Below are 14,636 nucleotides of genomic sequence, written 5' to 3'. Positions count from 1 at the left end.
TATGGAGGAAGGAAAAATGTGAAACTGAGAGTTCACTGAGAATGGATGAGGGGAGGAGTCCCTGGGGCAGCCAGACTGTGGGGTGCTATAGAGAACAGAGAACACGGACAAGAGCCAAGGAGCCGGCCCAGTGAAACAGCAGGAGGACAAGGAGAAGGTAGGACTCCTTGACCCTTGTGATGGACTAAAGAAGGGGGCGAGGGAGGAAAGCAAGGGAGAATGAGGAGGGGGACACTCAGGTCCCCCGTTTAGGCACTGGGAGGGCTGTCCATCACAATAGAGACCACAGAGAAGAGCAGCACTCCCTGGAGAAATGACTCACCCAGATGGAGACCTGGCCCCGGCCACCATCTTTACCATGCTGGGAGGGCATGAAGGAAGAGATGGGTCATCTGTGGTTGTGATGCCTTCCCTTGCCCGTACCCAGAGAAATACCTCTCTGTTTCAAAAAACTACAAAAGCACTATATACTTGCAAAAATAAAAATAAGGTGCAGTGGCTCACGACTGTAATCCCAGCACTCTGGGAGGCTGAGGCTGGTGGATCACCTGAGGTCAGGAGTTTGAGACCAGCCAGGCCAACATGGTGAAACCTTGTCTCTACTAAAAATACAAAATAATTAGCCAGGCATGGTGGCACATGCCTGTAATTCCAGTTGCTCAGGAGGTTGAGGCAGGAGAATCAATTGAACCTGGGAGGCAGAGGTCGCAGTAAGCTGAGATCACGCCATTGCACTCCAGCCTGGGCAACAGAGCGAGACTCTGTCTCAAAAATAAATAAATAAATAGTAAAAAAATAAAAATACACAAAATGCATGAAATAAACAGTGAAATAATCTCTTGCCCTGACCCAAACTATGCCTCAAAGAAGCTGCTATCAGGGCTTCCATATTAACTGCGAGGCCCAGCCTTCAGTTGAGAGTAATGAACAAATGGGGTGTGCTTCCTTCTGTGTCCAGACAGTAGACATACTCAGGAATAAAGCCTTCTTTTCAAGTCTAAGAAATAATAAAAAAAATATATAAAAACACAAAATAATGGCGGAGGAAGAAGGGGGGAAGTCACTGTTTCTTGCCATTCAGTTCTTACAACCTACACACTGAGGCAGTCTTCTAGAGCGCAGAGTTAGGGTTTCAAAGGAAAGCCAGCTACCCACACACGCTGCTCACAACTCAGCACCCCTCTGGATTTATATAGCACATGCCTCTTAGGAGCTGCAAGTACTAAACATATTTTCTCATTCATCCTTAACACGAACACAACTGGAGATATAGAATGAGTTGGAAGCAGCTCTACTTTGCAAACAACAGGAACTGAAGGCTCAGGGAGGGGAGGTGAGCTACCCAAGGTTGCATAGTTACTTAGCTGGAAAGCCAGAGAGAAAACTTAGGACCAGTGATTTCTCAGGGTCTTTAGAAGGCTTCAGATAATATGCATATATGCTTCTAGCTGCAGGGTCCTTCTCTAGAAAGATCCTCACAAACCCAGCAACAGAGATTCTCCGTAAGGAGAATAACTTGGGGACTAGAAGGCAAAGATGGAAGACCTACCCTTCACACTCTATCAATTTCCTGCATATCTTGAATTTTTAAACCAGGTATGTGTATTTCTTATTACTGATTTACAAAAGATAAAAATTGGGCTGTGAGGTCAAAAGCCATGAAAATGGGGAGCTGTGGACACTGGATATTCAATGGTGAACAGGCATACTTTGTCATCCTTCTAATTCACTCTCTAAGATAAAACTGGTTTTCTCTAAGGGAGAACAAAAAACAGATGCTCAGCACCTTCTTAAACCCTTTCCTTGAGTAGCATTAATGGACATATTCCTTCCTTGCTGCCAATAAGGATGTGCCTCCGGGAGCTCCTCCCTGCGAAAACCAAGAGAAGGTGAGAGCTAAGTCCTCCGTGCTCTTCCTCACCCCCATGTCCATGCCCCTTTCCAATCTAACTTCATCCTACACCTCAGTTCCATCCACCTCTCTACCCCACCTCCTCCACCAGCACCAACTACCGTTGTTGCTTGGCCTGGATAATTGCAATTGGGCTCCTCACTGGACTCCATCCATCCTGCCATCTGCTTTCCTCCAGAAAAGTGATTCAGATGATGTCACTTCTGCCTAACGCCCTCCAATGCCTCCACTGCAAGTGCGAGAAGACCCAACTCCTTTCATGAAGCACGAGGTCTTTCTCTGACATTACTGCTTCTACTTTTTCCTAGGCCATGGCTATTCCTGCAGCGTCGAATCCTCTCATCACCCCAGTGCTTCTGTGCTTGCTGAACCTTCTCTTGAGGGCTGATTCCTCCTCAGTCTTTGGGTTTCAACTCAAAAGTCACTTCTTCGGGGAGATGCTCGATCCCTGGCATCACTACATAAAGCTGGCATGACCCAACCTCCCAGGACTCTATGACAGCACTCGTCTGCTTCATAGCGTCAACTACAAAGGGAGATCCTCTGCTTCATTTGTTAACTTTATTGTGTACTTTTACTAATTAGACTGTAACCTACTTGAAGTCAAAGAATGTGCTTACCTTGTTTATATCCTGAGCTCCCAGAATAGTTAGGTCTTGATAAATACTGGTTAAACAGATGGATAGATGAATGCAGTGGTTGGGTGGATGGATGGATTGATGTATGAGTAGATGGGTGGATGGATGGGTGGGTAAGTAGATGGGTGGATGGGGGAGGGAACAGATGAATGCATGGATGGATAAAGACATACATATGGATGGATGGATTCATAGATGGATGGGTGGATAGATGGACAGGTGGACAGGTGACTGGGTGGATAGATGAATAGGTGGATGGATGAGTTATAGAAAGATAAATGGCTGAGTGAGTGGATGGTTGGAAGGATGGATGTATAAATGTATAAATGGAGTCTGTTCAGCCTAAAGCAAGACCCTGAGTTCTTCCCCATCCCACCAGGTAGACTTCTCCTGGGTATCCCATGATGAGGCTGGGTATTCAGTTAAAGAGGAGTGGGAACTTAAGATTCCCATTCCCTGAGTGGAGACATGTTTTTTAAAAATGACATTGAAATATCTGTAAAGTCCTGAGTAGAAATGGCCCTTAGAGCCTCTGTTGTTTGACCTTAATTAATGTGGCCATTTCTAGATCCTTCTCTCACTGTTTTCCAGGTGAGTGGAGGGGAATCCCAGGGAGGGAACTGGCTGGAACAGCTGAGTATGTTCCCTAATGAACTGGTGTGTTTTAACATTTGGCTCTCCAGCTCTGAGACTCTGAGCAGTTTTTGACATAAGAGGAGGTGGGAAGGGGAGAAACCTCCTGACTGATTCAGAAAATGTCTCCATTGAGTCTCACTTCCCATGGCATTTTCTCTCATTACACTTGCATCAGCAGTGGGGTGGCCTCAGCCCCGTGCCGTCTGCCTAGATTGCGACCCCACAGCCGACTCTGGATAATTGGCCCACGGGGCTGGCACCGCACCCAGATTTCTGCTGCTCATTAGTCTAGTTGCAACATGAATGTCGACAAGTGTTTGCAAGCTACAGGCTGTTCTACACCCATGCCCTGGTGACCATGACTTCCAGATGCTCCTCCTGCTCCCCTGGAGAAGCTGGCAGTCAGCCTCTCACTCCACACCCACTCCAGAGCTATGCCATTTCAGGGTCACAGGGGTGCACAAGACCTACTCATCTCTGTCCACAAACTTCCATGCTGCTGGCCCTCCTTCCATGCCACCCACTCTGCTTCCACACTGCCCGCTCTCTGCCTACACTAACCACCCTCCATCCGTGCTACCCACCCACTGTCGGCACTGCCTGTCCCCCATCCACCCTGCCATGCTCACAGGTTCACAGTCTGGTCGAGGCCAGTTCTGCTGGTCCTGAGCAGGGTGGGCTCCCTCAGGCTAACCCTGCACCTGTTATGAACCAGCTCAGACAGTCAGGGATGAACAAAGGTAATACCATCATCCTGAATACATCAGGATTCCACTCATCTGAGGTTCCTAGAGTCATCAAATTCATAGAGACAGAAAGTAGACAGGTGGGGGCCAGAGTCTGAGGGAGGTGGGGCGGGGAGTTTGCGTTAATGTAGACAGAGTTCCAACTTTGCCAGATGAAAGAGCTCTGGAGCTGGATGGTGGTGTTGCTTGCCCAACACAGTGAATGTCTTAATACCACGAGACTAGTGATTCACGTAAAAACGGTCAGAATAGGAAAGTTTATATCATGTGTATTTTACCACAATAAGAAAAAATTGGGGGGCGGGGAAGGAATGAAGTACTGGTGTGTGTCATTGTGCGGATGCACTTTGAAAACATGATGCAGAGTAGAAGAAGCCAGACACAAAAGACCACGTAGCGGCTGATTCCATCTATGCGCATCTCTCCCAATAATGCTTCAGGAGGTGCTGACTCTGTCACCACAAAAAACACTGGCCCTCCTCCTCGTCAGTTTCCCTCAACCCAGGTTGGCTTTCGGCAGTACCCTCCTCACCACAGGAAGGCAGGACCCAAGTGCCAGGGCTCTACTGCTCACAGATCAGGCCTCATATTCAGGCTCAGATGCTCATTGACTTGGCCTTCCTTTCCCTTCATCAGTGTCCCTCTAGCAGGTGGAATGTAACACTTGCATTACCAGCTCGCTGGGAGGCTCAGCTATGAACGGGGCTATGCTCCATGCAGGGTGGGTGGCGCATGGGAGGGGTGGATAAGCAGTGCTGTTATGACTCTTGTTTCTTCCAATGGAACACAGGGTCACACAAGACCCACAGCTTGTCTGATCCCTCACCATGGGAGTGCTGGAGCTGACTCCTAACTCTAGTCAAGGCTGAAGCTTTTCACCATTTGCTTAAGCTACCAGTTGACCCCAGTGTGGTCTGCATGTTCCTCCTCTCTGAGGTGAGGTCCCAGGACCTGGCAGAGCAGGTGTTCGGTATACATGTAAAACAATAGTCCTTGTCTGGACACCAAAACAGGGATGCAGAGTTGGTGGGGATCTTGGAGGTCATCCAGTCCAATCTTTTATGACATTCTGGCAAGAGAATCCCCAGCCCTGCTTGGCTCCTTCCAGTATGGGGTGCTCACTACCTCCTAAGGCAGCCTGAACAGCCACAATAGTTCTGCAAGTCTTCTCTTGGCTGAACTCCAGCCCATGTCCCTGGTGCTTTCTGGCCCTGCTGTTAGCCATGTGTCACACCTTTGCTACGTGACCCCAGGCAGCTTGGCCCACAGATGTCTCTCTTCCCAGGCAGGTCCTTCCTCTGCTCCTCTGTGGGGAGCCTCAGGCACTAGGGACCATTGTGCAGACTCTGCTTGCTATCACAGATCCTATCACAGTGTGATAGGCCCACTGACTATGACCACCTGCCCAGGGTCCACTTCCACAGGCTACTGCTGCAGAAATGATTCATCTGTCCCAAATAAAGGCTCATCAGGAGAAACTGGGGTCAGCCCCTGAGCTGCCTTTTAGGGCTGTGTTTGTGACCAGGTCATGGATCACACCTGGGCTTCAACGTAAAAAAGTGGGCAAGTGTAGCAAGACCTGGAAAGTCTGTGACATTCCCTGGAGGGGTACCGGCTCCTCTCCTGGCTGTAGCATTCCTTTCATAGCACATCTCATTTACGAGAGAAGCGGCTGGGACAGGTCAGCATTATAACTGAGTCCAATGAGCAATTCCGCTCCTAAGTACATGCACATACTTGCATGCAAATATCAACAGCAATCAATACCATTCACGACAGCCAAAAGGTGAAAACAACCTGTGCTCACTGACAGATGAAGGGATGAGCAAAATGTGGTCCGTCCATACAATGAAACATTATTCAACCCTAAAAAAGGGAAGAAAATCCAGACATGCTACAACAAGAATGAACCTCGAAGACATTATGCTTAGTGAAAGAAGCCAGTCACAGAAAGATGAATACGTCAGGATTCCACTCATCTGAGGTTCCTAGAGTCATCAAATTCATAGAGACAGAAAGTAAACAGGTGGGGGGCTGGAGTCTGAGGGAGGTGGAGTGGGGAGTTTGCATTAATGCAGACAGAGTTTCAACTTTGCAAGACAAAAGAGCTCTGAAGCTGGATGGTGGTGTTGGTTACACAAAGCTGTGAATGTTCTTAATACCACTAAACTAATGATTCCCTAACAAGTGGTCAGAATAGGAAACTTTATATTACATGTATTTTACCACAATAAGAAAAAATTGGGGGTGGGGAAGGAATGAAGTACTGATGCATGCCACCATGTGGATGGACTTTGAAAACATGAGGCAGCGTGGAAGAGGCCAGACATGAAAGATCATGTAGCAGCTGATTCCATCTACGCACAGCACTGAGGCAGGCAGAGCCCGGAGACAGAAGCAGGTGGGTGGGTGCTAGGGGCTGGGGAGGGGCAATGGGAGTGGGAGTGACTGCTAATGGGTGACAAAATGTTTTGGAAGCAGATAGTGGTGATGGTTGCGTAATACTGTAAACGTACTAACTGCTACCTTATTGTACACTTTAAATTGTAAGTTTTAGGTTACATACATTTTACCTCAATCAAAATAGACAAACAAAAACAAACCAGTCAGCCAACCCAGCTGGATCCCTCCACAGGCAGGTAAGAGTCGAGGGCAGGGGTCTGGGCTGCTCATCACAGATGTCCTTGAGGTTGGGGAAGAACTCAGTGTAGGACCCTCCCACCTCTGGAGGAGACGGGTGTGGTCAGCTTCTGAGAAGAGGCTCCTCAGCCAGCAGGGCTGGGTGCAGGACCCTCATGTCCCTGGGGCCTGCATCTGCACCTCCTTCTCTTTTCTACCTCACACGCTGGCACCTGTTGAGCTTCAATATCCAGTAAGCACCCTCCATCTGGAGCTTCCCACATGGAGGGGTCTTTTCCCACACTCGGGGCCAGCAGGACACCCCCCAGCCTCAACCTCCCCTGCAGGCAGAGGGGCGCAGAGACCCAAGGACGTCCCCACAGCTGGTGCCACACAGGTGTGGTTTCTGCAGAAAAATCCAACCATGTGCCTGTGCCAGTCATGTTGTCAAAGAGCCAGGGCTCTTTCCACACATCAGACGAACCCAAACCTGCTGTGCTTAGAAGATCTGGCTGACTGGCGGCATGCCTGCCTCCTTCCCTCACAGCCATTCCACCTAAGCAGAAGTGGCAGGAATGGATGAGAACCTGAGGACTGCAGAGGAGGCACAAACCCAGACCTGAGGCATCTGAAATACTCCCCTGGGGGATGCCACTACCCCAGTACTGCCTCGAGGCTCCTGTGGCCCACTGCCTTCATCCTTGACATTTGCGTGCTTTCGTGAAAACAATGCCAGCCGGCCCTCTCCCTGGGGCCACCACACAGGTGTGCTCTGGCTGGACACAAACCAAAGGTGGCACCAAGTACACCTCTCAGGCAGGGGCTCCAGGAGACAGTGGCTTCCACAGTCCTAGCCTGGTAACACACAGCAGGAGGCAGACACGAGGGGCCTGAAAGTTGCATGTAAAGTGGTCCAGCGTGTCTGCAGCACAGACAAACAGCTTTGACCAGAGGGTCCTGGAAGAGAAAGCAGCGCGTCTCACCTGGAAGTGTCGAAGCTGTCATAGGAGCCCACGGTGTAGTGCCTGAAAAGCTTCTTGCTGCGGTCAGCACGGGTTTCTGTACAGAGAGGGAAGAGAAACACCATTCAGAAAAGTCATGGTCCCCAAATTCTGAACCCACAGCACACAAGGCTGGTGGGCCCTCTCACCAACTCCCCAAAATGTGAGATGCCCTGTCCTGGGGAAGAGTCTGGAGGAAAATGAGGCCTGGGTCCGGGGCCCGACTTTGAGAAACTTGGGGAATGCATGTGCACCCCAATGCTGACCACTGAAGAGTCAGGAGCACCGCTCGCTAAGGGACGCAGAGTCCCACAGGCCTCATCTCCCAGAGGAGGCAGGAGGAAGCAGCCTGTGAAGACGAGAGGGCCAGGCCAGCTCAGGCCACGACAGGGCAGCCCACTCAGCTCATGGAATCCACTAGAACAGCATTCTGCCGTGGTGAGCCTTCCAGCAAAACTGAAAACCTGCAGACAACTGCCTTTCAGGAAAGAAAGAACATTTATTGTCATTTTCCTGATTATAGTTCCTCTCTCCTGAAAAAAAAAAAAAAAAAGCACCAAACCCACATGATTAACGTTTCTAATTAAGTCCTCTGCTTGTTCCCCTTACTCAGCAGATTGAGACATAAATTTCATGGGAAATGATATGAGCGGTGTAATTAGATTTAATGGATAGTTCAGCGTCAGAGGGAGAAAAAAAAAAAACAAACCCACAACAAAAAGACATAAAACATAGCAGCTCACGAGTTCCTGTTTACTTTCCTCCCAAACAGGATTTCCTGCACGATCTCCTACCTAAACCCTGCAAAACATCCAAAGAAATTATGCAACTGACTTCAGGAAAATGGCCCAAAGTTTCATTTAAACTCTGTAAACAACCTTCTCTGTTGTTAGCCTCCTCCATCCCAAATTCTGAGGCGAAAGCATTTTTTTTCTGCTCAAACCCCAAAATGCACATTTGCAGTTCAAAAGTAAACTGAGGGAGTTGAGAAAGGTCTCCACACCTTTCATGTGCCCAGAGGCAGCCAGCTGTTCACCAAAAGCACACGTTCCAAGAACCCTTTCCCTTTTCCAGTGGTGTGGTGTTGCCCTTGGGGGCAGGAAAGGGGGTGGTGTTGAGCCCAGGACTCCATTTCCCAGCCTCCCTTGCACCCAGATGTGGCCACGTGACTAGTTCTCACCACTGAGATGTGAGCACAAGCAGGGTGGGAAGGGTCCCTTCCAAGCTTAGGCTTTTTAGAAGCCAGTGTTCTCTCCCGACTCTCTCTTCCTGCTTCTGCCGGCTCAACGCTCAGGCCTCTGAGACCCTGGGGTCAACAGCTGGGTCTCAGTGCCCTGGACCCTTACGTAAGCAAGTGTTGCATTTCTACCACATTAGGCTGCAACCTTGGATTAATTTGATGCAGCGGCTAATGCTGCCTTAGCAGTGCCCTGCCTGTGCAGGACAGACGGGTCCTCCACCTGGAAGCTCCCAGCTGTCTCCACCTCTTCCACACTGCTCCCCACAAACACCTGAGGCTCCTACAAAACACAACAGGATTCCCCGAACAGCCACATCATCACCATCTCCATCATCATCACTGACATTTATTGAGCACTGACTGTGTACCAGGCCCTGCTATAAAGTGTCGCTTGACTATTCAACAGTTTAACTACCATGACCACCCAGGGAGTGGGGCACACTCCGCTCTGCATCACCTCCAGTGCAGCCAGGGACACTCTCTGCCCTCACTCCATTGAATGCCACTCCTCAAAGCCTTGCTCAGGGCCGTGGGAGCCCTGCTAGTACTACCAAAAAGACGCATTGCACAATTACCAGATAAAAACACAGTATACACCATCAGACTGGTCAGAGTGCACAGGGCCCTCACCAAGCCCGCACCGGTCCAGCCAAGCTGCACACACCTCCCCAGTGCTTGGCATCTGCAACAAATATGCCCAGGTGCAGGAGGACACCTGTGTCCTCCTCTTCCCTGGCATCCAGCGTCTTGCACAGGTCCAATTCCAATCATCATTTATGAAGTCTACCTGGCAGCCAGGCCTGTGCCCTGTGTGCAGGGATTGGAAGAATTCAGCATGGCAGAGCCTCAGGCTCTGCTTTTTGTGCTCAGGATCCCAGGGATGGGGTGAAGGAGGAGTCCCAGGGTGCTGAGGCTCCACAGGCTGGATGAGGGGCCCAGCATGTGGGTAACTGTGAGGTAGGAGCACACGGTCAGGCAATCCCTGTGACATTTATGTTGGGCCATGCACGTGCAGGGACAAGTGAGACTTGAACCTTTCCATAGGTTTAAGCAGAGTAGCTCACAATGCCAATGAAGGGCCTCAGGGACTGGCTGCTAATTGTTATTATTACTGTTAATTGCCTCTGCTCCTTACACCCCCACGTGGCAGCTCCGCGCTGGTTGTCTAGGGAACTGCTGGGCACTACCAGTTGATTGGTGCAGGATCCTGGCTGAGATCAGAGGCCAGGGGCCAGAAGCAGAGAGGAGAGTGTGTAGTGGAATGTGTGCGTGTGTGTGTGTACACGTCTGTGTGCATGCATGCGTGTGTGTATGCATGTGTGTGTACTGTACACATGTGTGTGTGTATGCGTGTGTGTGTGTTTACCAGAAGAAAAGACTATTTCAGTAAAGGAACCATTTCTAAGCTAGGTAAGGTAGCCAGTGTGTCCCAGACTGGAGTTTCACGGACCAACAAAACTTGAAACAAAGAGAAGAAGGGTGTAGACTAACAAAACATTCACCAAGTTTTACATTTGGCTCAGTAAGGATATTAAGAACAGTAAATTCCCCTCTGGTATCAAAATTGTAAGAAAAAGGAATTTTTTTTTTTTTTTTTTTGAGATGGAGTCTCACTCTGTCGCCCAGGCTGGAGTGCAGTGGTGCAATCTCGGTTCACTGCAAGCTCTGCCTCCCAGGTTCACGCCATTCTCTTGCCTCAGCCTCCCGAGTAGCTGGGACTACAGGCTCCCGCCACCACGCCTGGCTAATTTTTTTGTATTTTTAGTAGAGACAGGGTTTCACCACGTTAGCCAGGATGGTCTTGATCTCCTGACCTCGTAATCTGCCTGCCTCGGCCTCCCAAAATGTTAGGATTACAGGCGTGAGCCAACGTGTCTGGCCAGAAAAAGGAGCCCTTAATAGGAACATTACCTCTGACTGCTTCATAAAAGAATCCCACCACACAGGCCTTCCCTGTCTCCTGGTTCCCAGAGATAGTTATACTTGGGCTCTGGGATATGGCCCTAAGGGACAGGAAAGGGATCCTAAGGGACAAGATTATTATCACTGTCACCACTATCACCACCATCACTACTCCCATCATCACCACCATCCATCATCACTACCATTACACCCATCCATCATCACCACCATTATCACCAGCATCACCACCATCACCACCATTACCCCATCCATCATCACCACCACCATCACCACCATTACCACCATTACCACCATCATCTCCACCATCATCACCACCATTACCACCATCATCATCTCCACCATCATCACCATCATAATTACTGCCATCATCACCACCGTCATCATCACCCCTATCATCATCACCATCACCACCACCACCGTCGTCTTCACCATCATCACCAACATCATCACCACCATCACCAACACCAACACCACCAACATATCACCACCACTAATCATCACCACAACCCCCATCACCATCATCAGCACCATCATCTTCTTCACCACCATCATCATCACTACCGTCATCATCACCATCATCAACCACAATGGCCACCACAATCACCCTCTTCACCATCATCATCATTGTCATTATCACTGTAATCATTATCATCATCACTGCAGCAGAAGACATATTTATGTACTGTCAAGTGTGGAATGCTCTGCTAAATTATCTCATTTCATTAAAAGTAAGTCTTTACCCTTACTTGGTCCTCACACAATATCCCAAAGTAAGCAGATTTCCCGTCCCTGGTTTACAGAAGTAGCAGAGTGCAATGATGAGGGATGTGGGCTCCGAGGCCAGGCTGGCTCGATTCAGAGCCCAGCTCTGCCACTTACTGGCTGCAAGTCCTCATCATGTCATCTTTAAAAGGATGATGCTAGTAACAGCCCCTCCTCAAAGGGGAAGGATTGAGGAGTCAATACGTGTAAGGCACTAGAACGGCGTGTGGCATGTTGAAAGTGCTATGTTATGTTAACTAATGCTGTCATAGTCATACATTTGTTTAGAAACCTCTGCCTCCTAAGGTGGCCTCTCAAGGTCACGGAGTCCATGAGCAGCAGTGTGGGCCTCTGACCCCAGATTTGTGCCTCTACAACCAGAGCTGACAGCAACCAACGGCCACAGCTGGTGATCCACTCACCAGGGCCCACACGTATTCTAGGTGTGTGTGCTTCACCTGTCTGATGTTGCTGTGTCTGATTTACGGGTGAGGAGGGGGAGGCTCAGAGAGTTTGAGTGAGTTGCCTCAGGTCCCCCAGCCAGGAAGTAGCAGAGCCCACTGTAGTGCAGCCTCCAGGGGTAGCGCCCATACGGGATTCCTGGGAGGCAGCAACTAATGAGTGACCCGCGTAAATCCAGGTGGCCTTCTTGACTCTGCCACGTCCTGTGGACGTGTTCTCAGCAGCCTCAGTTTCTCACCTGGAAAGAGCAGGGTGGGCTAGACGGCCCTTGGGACCCCGTCCCATGTTACAGTTGCACACCTCATGGCTTGTCCAGATTTGGCCCCCTGGGACTTGCTGTGCGCTGCACTGAGAGGCAGGGGCTGCTGGGCTGCCCCTTCCCAAGGCTCCCTGGATCTCACTGGTGAAAATGTGGGTCACAAATAAAACACCCTGAGACAGACGAGGGGAGGAGCAGGAGGTCAGGGGCCACACCAGCCTCCCTGTGCACCAATGACAACAAAGGATGCTGGCTGTTCCCCGCTGCTGAGAGGTCAGCTTCCCAGGTGCCGGGGCCTGAGGTCAATGCTGCCTCAGAGCTGACTGCACCTTCGGCTGTGCGTCCACCTGCTCACCCTGCTGGCTACATCCTCCCTATCTTCTGTGGGATCAGTCCTTTCTCAGTTCCAGCCATGTGGTCAGGTGAGGGCACCCTGCCCCTCGCCACCCAACCACCCAGCCCTGGGCTCCAGCAGTTGCCATGGGAGCCCAGCCGGAATGTCCCTTTGATCCCAGTGAGTGACGGGATCAGGGTAGGGGCCCAGGACCCCAGTGGGGACAATGCCATCCTACTCCTGCTGCTGGGGTTCCCACGCCTCAGGACACAGAGGGAGGCCAGCCGCCTGAGGGGGACGCCCACGTGCAGGATGACACAGGGCTGGGGGAGGAGGGAGGGCAGGAACAGAGACAGAGAGACCTAGAGAGATGGGCGACTGTCCTAGAGACACAGGTGGAAACCCTGGACACAGCCATGCCCGGCTTCTCACTTGTACAAACCAAATGCATATCCTTGGTGGTATTAAAAAACTTGGCTTTCTGTTGTTTACAATGGAAAGAGCTAGGAATGATGCAGTAATACGTTTAATAGTTGCGTTGCTGTACCACGTGGTTAAGAAACTGCCATGGCCGCATAGCTTCCCTGGGGACACAGCCACTTCCCTTCACCATGGGAAGGTCCTGGTGAGGCTGCCCTCAGGAGGCCAACAAGGCCACCCGGCACACAGGGGTGTACATGTGGGTGTGGTCTAGGGATCCTGCTGGACTCTCCTAGGCCCCGTCATTAGCCGTAAGTGACCCATGGCCCACGCAAGGCCACGTGGCCTTTTTCTGAGATGTTCTATAGTCTGACTGCTGAGGAAGGTGATCTTGGCTTCCTTTTAGAGATGCGATGGAAGGACACGGGCTATGGCCACCATTCAAAGCACAGGGAGGGAGGGAGTCCAGTGATGAAGCCAGCTCACAGCAGAAGGCAGAACCAAGTTCAAGGTCTGGGGCAGGGAGAGATGGGCCTAAAAGACCTTGATGCCAGGAGTCCCCGGATTGTGGCTTCTGGTGGTCACTGAAGCTACTAATCAAATACTTCTGGTTTTCCACCAGGGGGTATGTGGTCAGACACTACCTTCTTGGCTCTCCTGTGGTTGAGTAAGCCCTTGAAATTAACTTCGGCCAGTGAACTTTGAGAGGAAGTGACTTATGTTATTTCCTGGCTGGAGACTTTAATTCCAAATGCAAGACCCCCACCACCAGCATTGTCTTTTTGCCCTCGGGCATGGCCACCAAAACATTGGAGAAGCTGGTGGTTCTATTGGTCTGGGTCCCCAAGTCACCGCCTGCTGATGTATGATGGGCATAAGGCGAGAATGAGAAAGAAACCTTTGTTGTTCCAAACCACAGAGATTGGGGTACTTTTTACTTTTTATTTTTGAAGGCTAGTCAGGTGAAGCACTGAGAATGGAGAAGGAACAAACAAAATCTGTAACTGGTTGTGATCAATGAGCTGTCAACACTGCTGCACTCAGACCTGCCCAGGGGAATGCTTGTTACTGCAGCTTCATGTAGACCAAGCTGACTGAAACACACCTCCATAGCCCTCTCAGTCCTGTGGGCCAGTACATCCTAGGCAGAGATGGATTTCTGTCACCAGCAACCAAAATCATCCTAGCAAGTACAGGAGGGAAGATCAGACAAAATCAAGGCAAAGGCTGAGTTTAGCCTCCTCGGAGAGAATGGCTGTACTTCCTAGGAGAAAAGGAGAAAACAACCTACTAGGCAATGGAAATGGATCCCATTAAGCATGGCCAGAATATGGCATCGCGGCATGCACTTTATGTGTCTCAGAGGAGATCCCTCTGCCTATGATAAAGGAGGCAGAGAAGCCAACCATCCAAGAGGGAAGTATTGATTTGCCCACTTCCTTAACTGTGGAGAAACTTCTTGACGTCAAAACCAAGTTTCCAACCAGGACTTCCTCCTGGTCAGCACTGGGATCAGCGCATCATATAGCAGGGGCTCAGCGATGTTTGTAGTGCTCCACACACATGGAGGCCAGCAGTTACTACCACTCTAGTCTGAACCACCATGATCTTGCACCCGGACTGTTGCAGTAGCCTCCCATCTCCCTGCTTCCACACTTGCCCCTCCCCTTCACTGATTCACACA

General features: G+C 50.3%; 1 protein-coding gene across 7 annotated transcripts in view; it reads right to left on the bottom strand.

Annotated features, from left to right (window-relative positions):
* The window catches only part of SHANK2 (SH3 and multiple ankyrin repeat domains 2), a 662,741-nt gene that overhangs the window by 223,158 nt on the left and 424,947 nt on the right, over positions 1 to 14,636 (bottom strand). For all 7 annotated transcript variants that reach the window (XM_037998869.2, XM_073008675.1, XM_073008685.1 and 4 more), the window contains one exon: positions 7,535 to 7,610. In XM_037998869.2, coding sequence (XP_037854797.1) covers positions 7,535 to 7,610 — 76 coding nt within the window. The remainder of the gene's footprint in view (positions 1 to 7,534; positions 7,611 to 14,636) is intronic.

The sequence above is a fragment of the Chlorocebus sabaeus genome, chromosome 1 (genome assembly GCF_047675955.1).
Source record: "Chlorocebus sabaeus isolate Y175 chromosome 1, mChlSab1.0.hap1, whole genome shotgun sequence".
NCBI lineage: Eukaryota > Metazoa > Chordata > Mammalia > Primates > Cercopithecidae > Chlorocebus > Chlorocebus sabaeus.
This window is presented reverse-complemented; position numbering and strand designations above follow the sequence as displayed.